This window comes from Orycteropus afer, unplaced genomic scaffold (assembly GCF_000298275.1).
Source record: "Orycteropus afer afer isolate SDZICR_OR568_19922 unplaced genomic scaffold, OryAfe1.0 scaffold00197, whole genome shotgun sequence".
NCBI lineage: Eukaryota > Metazoa > Chordata > Mammalia > Tubulidentata > Orycteropodidae > Orycteropus > Orycteropus afer.
The window spans coordinates 5401224-5409472 of NW_006921784.1; the positions used below are offsets into that span (position 1 = coordinate 5401224).

General features: G+C 46.4%; 1 protein-coding gene across 1 annotated transcript in view; it reads left to right on the forward strand.

Annotated features, from left to right (window-relative positions):
• The window catches only part of NF2 (neurofibromin 2), a 74077-nt gene extending 66113 nt beyond the window's left edge, over positions 1-7964 (forward strand). Inside the window, exons 14-16 of the mRNA XM_007947969.2 lie at positions 3132-3259; positions 5965-6130; positions 7929-7964. Coding sequence (XP_007946160.1) covers positions 3132-3259; positions 5965-6130; positions 7929-7964 — 330 coding nt within the window. The remainder of the gene's footprint in view (positions 1-3131; positions 3260-5964; positions 6131-7928) is intronic.
• The last annotated feature ends 285 nt before the right edge of the window (positions 7965-8249 follow it).

The following is an 8249-nucleotide window of genomic DNA, read 5'->3' on the forward strand; positions in this document are numbered from 1 at the left end:
AATATTTTATTTTAAAATTAGGTCTATGAAGTAGTAACAACAGTTTATGAAGCATTTTACAATTTTTTTTTTTTTTTTACTGTTACTGTGGTGAAAACATACACAACAAGACATTCGCCAACATAACAACTTCCTCATTCACAGCTCAGGGACATTGATGACATTTTTCATGTTGTGCCACCATTATTGCTATCCTTTTCCAAAATGTTCCACCACCATTAGCATAAACTCAATGGCCCACAAACAAGAGCTTTTCCTTTCCCCCTCCCTCCTACCCCTGGTAACTGCTAATAATTTTTGGTATGTAACTATATCTATATATTTTTCACAACCTATCTATAAATTTGTGACCACATACCCAATCCCTGATAACCAACAATGAAAGTTCCCTTCCATGTATAAACCTTTCCCTGACTTTTTACAATAGTGAACTAACACAATATTTGTCCTTCTGTGATTGACTTATTTCACTCACCATAATGTCCTCCAAGTTCACCCACATTATGTGGTGGTTTGCAGATTCTATATTATTCTTCAGTGTTGCATAGTATTCCATTGTGTGTATATACCACGCTTTGGTTATCCATTCCTCTATTGATGGGCACTTAGGTTGTTTCCATCTCTTTGCTGTTGTGAATAGTGCTGCAATGAACATGGGTGTGCATATATCTGTTCTTGTCGTGGCTCTCACTTCTTTAGGATATATTCCAAGTAATGAGATTGCTGGCTTAAATGGTATTTCTGTTTCCAAGTTTTTAAGGAATCACCATACTGATTTCCCCAGTGGTTGTATCATTTGACAGTTCCACCAGCAGTGTAAGAGAGTCCCAGTCTCTCCATATCCTCACCAGCATTTGTTATTTTCTGTCTTGTTGAACTTGAGTGCGCTCTTTCTTCTTAACAATAAATCTCAGAGGAAATCATCCGTATCGGCTTTTTCATCGTATTTCCTTACAGGAATGTATCGTAATTCATCTAACCAGTCCCCTGCTGGTACTAACGGGTATTTAGTTTATTCTTTTTGCAATTATGAATAAAACCACACTGAACATTCTTGAACACATATCTTCACATGGGCCTTGATCAAGTACATTCTCTTAAATCCAGCTGTTGGGTCAAATTTTTGTGTTTGTCACTCTTCAAGAGAGACCAGTTTCTTACCAATAGCACAACACCTACACCCACTTTTTGGAGATTTTTTTTTTCTTTTTTACTTGTGGTGAAAACATACACAAGACATTTGCCAACATAACAACTTCCGCATTTACAGCTCAGGGACATTGATGACATTTTCCATGTTGTGCCACCATTATTGCTATCCTTTTCCAAAATATTCCACCACCATTAGCATAAACTCAATGCCCCACAAACAAAAGCTTCTCCTTTCCCCCTCCCTCCTACCCTTGGTAATCACTAATAACCTTTGGTATCCCTCGTAACCAACAAAGTAAGTTTGCTTCTGTGTATAAACGTTTATTTCCTTGACTTTTTACAATAGTGGACTAATACAATATTTGCCCTTCTGCGATTGACTTATTTTACTCAGCACAACGTCCCCTTTTGGAAACGTTGGTATGAAATATAACATGTGTATAGGAAAGTGCCCAAATTGTAACTGTGCAGCTTCCTGACTTTCCACAAACCAAACACACTGTGTGCTCCAGCACCCCCATCAGAAACAGATGTTACCCGCACCCAGAAGGCCTCTTAGCACCACCTCGAGTCCTTGCACAGTCAGCCTGAGGCCTGTCTCCAGCCCGGTGCTCTGAGCCTTGTCTCTTGCCCAGGCCTCATGCTGGACTCAGTGAAGGAGCCAAGGATGAGAAAGAGGCAGATCTTGTCCTCAGAAACCTTATAACAAACAGAAGAAGGTAGCAGAGCCAAAACTGAATATAGTGTGAAAAAAGAGAGGGACCTTTCAGAACCACAAACACAGTGTTAATGGACAGCAAAGAAAAGACTTGCCGTCTGACCAAGAGGGCTCTAGAAGGGCTCTGATGAGAGCTCATAGTGCTTCTGAAGGGCCTTGCGAGTGACACGGAGAGTGGGAAAAGGAATGGTATAAGCGAAGGTGCAGAGGTCAGAAACTGAAGTGGTCCAAGGGATCGTCAGTGAGACTGATGGAGAAGTAGTGGGAGAAGTTGGGGAGGTAGTCTGGGGCCATATGTTAGACTCCCTTTTGTTCTGAGACAAGGAGCTCTGGTGGTATAGTGGGTAAGGCATTTGCCTGCTAACTAGAAAGTTGGTGGTTCAAACCCACCAGCTGCTCCACAGGAGGAAAATGAGGCCATCTACTTCCATAAAGGTTTCCAGCTTTGAAAACCCTGTGGGGGTCGCTGTAAGGCAGAATCAACTTGATGGCAGTGGGTTTGTTGTTCTGAGACCAATTCCTAAAACAAATTTAATTACTCTGTCCTCTAGCTCCTCCTTCAGAACCCAGACGCTGAGCATACTGGTGAAGCCTTCTGTAGTCAGCTCCCAGTTGCCCATCCTGCCTCCTCTCCTATCCCATCTCCCATCTCCCCGACTGCAGACACCCGGCATTCCTGTGGGACGCTTGACCCTTCCCCATGCCGTGCCTGGGCTTGCTTGCTCACTGTGCCTCTTGTCTGGCATGTTCTCTGACCCCGGAAAAACACCGTCTCTTCTGACATGCCTTCTCCAGCTGCCCTGTTCGCCCCCTGGTTACAGTGTTCACCTTATTTAACCAGGATGCTATGCAAACTCATCTGTTTCCTAAACAAGACTTTCAGTTGTTCAGAAGCCAGAAACCCTGTCTTGTTCTCTTTATGTTATAGCACGGGGCCTGGGTGTTTCTTAAGCGATTGAATGAGAATTTGTCTTTAATTTGACTGAGAGTGAGGAACTATTAAAGGTTTGATGGGAGAGGAGTGGTTTGCCTGGATGTGGACTCCAGGGAAGTTCACCTGGCAATGGCCTGTGTGCAGGGGCTGAAGAGAGGAGAGGCAGGAAGGTGGTAATTGGGACAGGAAGTCGTGGCGATGCTGGAAGGGAGGGACCATGTTGTGCCCCTTTGCCTTTGTGGTTGCTGGAAGATTGGTTGGTAACACAGTAGTGCCCTCTGTTCTCAGATAAGCTGAACCTTCTAATCTGAGCTTTTTCATTACCAGCCCATGAACCCAATTCCAGCACCACTGCCGCCTGACATGCCAAGCTTCAACTTCATTGGCGACAGCCTGTCTTTTGACTTCAAGGATACTGACATGAAGCGGCTCTCCATGGAAATAGAGAAGGAAAAGTACGTAGCCCTCCCGTGCCCTGCTCTGGCCCCACCGCAGATCTGGGAGTAGGCGGCGGTGAGCTGGAGTGAGTAGACCCGGGCCTGCGGAGAGTACCGCAGCAGCCTGCCACTTGCTCCTGCACAGGTCAGCTCTGTTCTCACCCACCGGGGGGAGATTCCTTCACCAGAAATCAAGACAACAGACTTTCAGGGCAGAAATAACACTTGATTGGTGACTTAGAATTCATAGTAGCTCAAAACCTCCCCTGAGATCCAGCTGTCTGGTCAGGGGTTCGAGACAATCCCAGTTTGGCTCACACGGTAGTAGCCTGCAGTTGTCTCTTAGTGTGTTATCTCTAGGCCGGCAGCACTCCCTGTGATGGGCAGTGGTTCCCACGTCCAAAAGAAGCTCAGGCTCGAGGCTGAGGAACCGTGGCTGGGTGACTTGCCCAGTTTGGCCAGCTCTGCTTCATGGTGAAGAGCCCTGGCTCTCCATGGTCACAGCAGCTTTGGCCGAGCTGTCTTTCACCTTATTTAGGTGGAGTGCATCCGAGTCCCTGGGTGGTGCAGATGGTAAAGGCATTTGGTTAATGTACTTGCCGGCTGACTGAACAGTTGGAGGTTCACGTCTACCAGAGGCACCTTGGAAGCAAGTCCTGCTGGTCTTCTTCCGAAAAACCAGCCAATGACAACCCTGTGGAGCAGAGTTCTACTCTGACGTGTGTGGGTCCCCATGAGTCAGTTCAACTCTATGACAGCTGGTTTTACTGATTTGGAGCAGAGATGGAAAGGGTTCCCACAGCCAAGGAGTCCACCTGAGATCCTCTTGTCCCTGGAGCCCTGGGTAAACGGGCTGCTCTCATGTCACAGAGTCTATGGCTGATGCCACACCATTTCTGCCCCAGGCGCTAGGGAACAGTCACAGTAGCAGCAATGCATCGAGTGCCTGTGTGTCAGGCATTTCTTGCTTTCCTCTTATTTGATTCCCATGACTGCTACCACAGGCAGGTTTTACCATTCCCATTTTATGCATGGGAACCCAGATTAGAGAGAAACTCATCCAGTGTCACTCACTTAGCTGATGAGAGACAGAGCCAGGATTCAACCTTTGACCCCTCTGACACTACAGCCTTTGTGCTCTTCTACCTGTAGTGTCCTTGGGATCATTTCCTTGGGAAATTCTGCCCTTGGAGTCCAGGTGGGCAGCCAGGAGCCACGTTGTGTTTCTCCTGAGGGCTAGCCTGCCGAGGGTGTAGACGAGTGTCTGGGGAACCAGGGGTCCCTTGTCTCCGTTGTCCGAGTTCCCCTCCCAGCTTCCTCCATAGTCCAGGCATTCACAGTCATGCGGTTGTAATCGGGGAAGGCCACATCTTGTTCTAGGTCCTATTTTTTTTTTTTTTTTTTAAATTTTTATCGTGATTGGCGTGGATATTTGGAAAGCAGGTTCATTTTACTGTCAACAGTACATACGCATTTTGTTTCACAGCACCAATTACAGTCCCAACAATGAACAGTTTTCCTCCATCTCCACCCTGTTACCATATCTGCCCTGTGTCCTTCTTACCTGTGCATTTCTGTCTGTCTGGCTTCCCCCTTATGCAAATGCTGCCTTTCTGATCTCTCAGGGTTGATTGTTCTAAAGGATGCATCTCCCTGGGGTAGGTGTTCCCCTCGTAGGCTGAGAGCTAATCCATGGAAGTGAGTCTAGTTCCAGGCCTAGAGGATAACCCGGGGCCATAGTCTTAGGGGTTCCACCAGTCTCTATCTGACCAATAATTCTGGTCATTTTTTGTGTTCTTGAATTTTGTTCCAAATTTTTCCTCCCTCTCTGCCCAGAATCTCCAATTTTGATCCTTTTCCAAGTAATTGGCATTGGTAGCCGGGCACCATCTAGTTCTTCTGGTCTCAGGGTTGTGAAGGCTGAGGTTTCTGTGGTCCTTCAGTCTCTTGGACTAATTATTTCCATATGTCTGATTTTCCTCACTCTTCTTTGCTCCAGACTAGGAGAGACCAATAGTTGTGTCGCTGTCCTGCTTTTTTATAGTTTCTATTTTCTTCCTATCCTTGTGCGTATTGACAGTCCATATAGTAGCTATTATAGTCACTATGGAACATTCCTTTTTATGGCTTGCCTGGCCTTGCCATTGTTCTTGGAGCCTGAATGGTTTCCATATTTCCACCATCAGAGATATTGTTGCTTAATGTATCTACTTGCTGGTAATGGTAGGGATTGTACGGTCCCTTTCCAGAGGGGATCTTCTTCCTTATGTTGGCTGAGTGAGCTTCTGTCATCTTTTGGAGATGTAGTCCCCCAAAAAGTGGAGTGTGTATGTGGCGTATCAGAAGATGTCACTTGAATTACTGCTCTGAGAAGGATCAAGACAAAGATTGTTTGAGTGCCCGGAGTCTGGTTTCATGTGTTGCCTGTTATAGAACTAAGAGCTATCTCTGATAACTGGTATTTGTAGAGAGCTTCAGAGAATTTACGGAAGGCTCTCGTGTACTTTATTGTATTTAATTCCAATTTTATGGAGGAGGAAGAAGCCTCTGAGCAGTCAGGCGACTGCCCTAAGCTCCCAAGCCCGTGTGTGGCAGAGACATCATCCACAGGCTTCAGGCCCCGGGTCCCATGCTGGGCAGCTCACAGTGGCGGGTCGTCTCTGCTGTGCTGGCGTCTCTCACTGCTGCCAGAGCCGTGACACGCAGTCTACTTTTGTTGGCAGAGTGGAGTATATGGAGAAGAGCAAGCATCTTCAGGAGCAGCTGAATGAACTCAAGACGGAGATCGAGGCCTTGAAACTGAAGGAAAGGGAGACGGCGCTGGACATCTTGCACAACGAGAACGCCGACAGGGGCGGCTCCAGCAGCAAGCACAACACCATCAAAAAGGTAGCCCAGCCTCTTGCCTTTTGCTGATGGTTGTTGTTATGTGCCCTCGAGTCAAATCCGACTCATAGCGACCCCTCCTTGGGTTTCCGAGGCAGTATCACTACGGAAGTAGGATTGCCCAACCTTCCTTCCGAGGAGTGGCTGGTGGGTTTGAACCGCCAGCCTTCTGGTTAGCAGTCAAGTGCTTTAGCCACTATGCTACCAGAGCTGATGGAGGTACTCGTTAATGAAATGGGAGACTGGCATCTGGTTTCCTCAGGAGCCAAGTCATTAGACTCTTGTCATTTTGTATATGTACTTAGTTGAAGGAATTTTCTGACTCATGCCAGAAAGGGAATTTAATCTGGCACTGACTGTGAACCCATGGGCTTGATGGAAGTGGAGCTCGTGTTAAAAGTTGTGATGGAAGGAGTCTCTGTTACGGTCCAGGTTTTGATCCATTGATCAGCAGTAAGCAGCTCTGTCTTTTAATCAAGGGCAGCTATGCCCAGGAAGCTGCCTCACTTCAAATGAGAAAGCAAAGGGAAGCGGAGGCCGTGCAGAACAGGCGCTCCCTCCAGTCTTTTGTGTTTTTAAGTGTCAAGGACTATGAAAGTCTATTCTTGATTGGGAGTCCATAGCCTGAATTTTTAAACTTTTTTCATGCTCAGTATCAAGGAGAACCTTCAAGTTTTAAAAGATGTGACTTCATTACGCTGATAGCAATTTCTTGTCTTTGTCCACTGGTATTTTGAGGTTTCAGCATTAAAAAAAAAAAAAGAAAAAGCAAACCCACTGCAATTGAATCCATTCTGACTCATAGCAACCCCTACTGAGTTTCCAAGACAGTAAATCTTTACAGAAGTAGATTGCCCATTCTTCCACCTGGTGGGTTTGAACTGCCAACCTTCTGGTTAGTAGTCACATGCCTTAGGCCCTGCGCCACCAGAGCTCCTTTTTTTTAGTATTTTAGAGGAAGATAAATTCCATTACTAATTATCAGCCCGAGAGTCACTTCTGTTTTGTTAGGCAAAGAAGGACGGTTCCCTCTTGCCAATTGCTGCTCTACCCTTAACTCTTAGCCCAGGGTCAGCAAAGAGCTGTCATTTAGCTAAGACTTACATTGAGGTTAGGTAATGACTGGTGTGGTTAATTGTTAACTCTGTACCTCGGTCTTTAAAATGATTGCTCAGTTTAAGAAATTTCTCTGTTGGCTGTGTTTAAGCCATATGTGAAGAAGCAGAGAGATTTTTGTCTCCCTCATTCTCAGTGGGTACAGTGGGGACCCCAAATTCTGTCTTAATTCAAATGCAAATCATTGCCAAGTAGTCAGTTCTTTCTAAAATAGCATGACCAGAAGGAAAGGCCTTTCCACATCTCTAGCTTGTGTGATTTGCGGGGATTCTCTTACACAACAGAGTTATTAAACAGTTAGCAAAAATGGAGTTTTTTTTTTTTAAAAAAAAAAAAAAAAAGAACAGGATGGCCTCCGCCAGGGAGCAGCAGTAAAACGATGAATGGGCCAGGGAGCCGGTCTATATTGTCTGAGTTGCCCCCTGGAACCCACTCCCTACTCCCTGCCTTGTCATCTCAGCACCAGGAGCAGTTGAATCTTCTGCTGTTGCCATGAGTTGGGCCTCAGTCACAGCAGCCTGGAGTGCGGAAGGCTGGAGAGACCCATGTCCCAACCCAAAAAAGCAACACACGAGAAGTCACTTGGCACGATTTCAGGCCTGTCTGAGCATTTTGCAAATGACACCCGTGGCATTGTTGATATCACAAGGGTATGTTTTTGTTTTTCTTCATTTTGCTGGTTTAGCCTCAAGCCCAAGGCAGAAGACCTATCTGCATTTGAGCCCTCAAAGTAGGTTATCACCAGGTACTCTGTATGTGGTGATGGTACTGCCCTCTGTGATACTAACCCATGCATGAGCTTGCCTGTCATTGTCCTTGGACAGCACCCGAGCCCTCCCACAGGCTGGTGGCGCCTGGATGCTAGCCACAGCATGCTTTGAGTCTGAGAGCAGGCATCCACCCTGGGGTCTGGAATACTGCCTCATTCTGAAGAGCATGTCATGGAGTCATCGGACCAAGCGTCCTTCACACCTGTTTCACTGTTGGGCTGGGGATGGTCATGGCT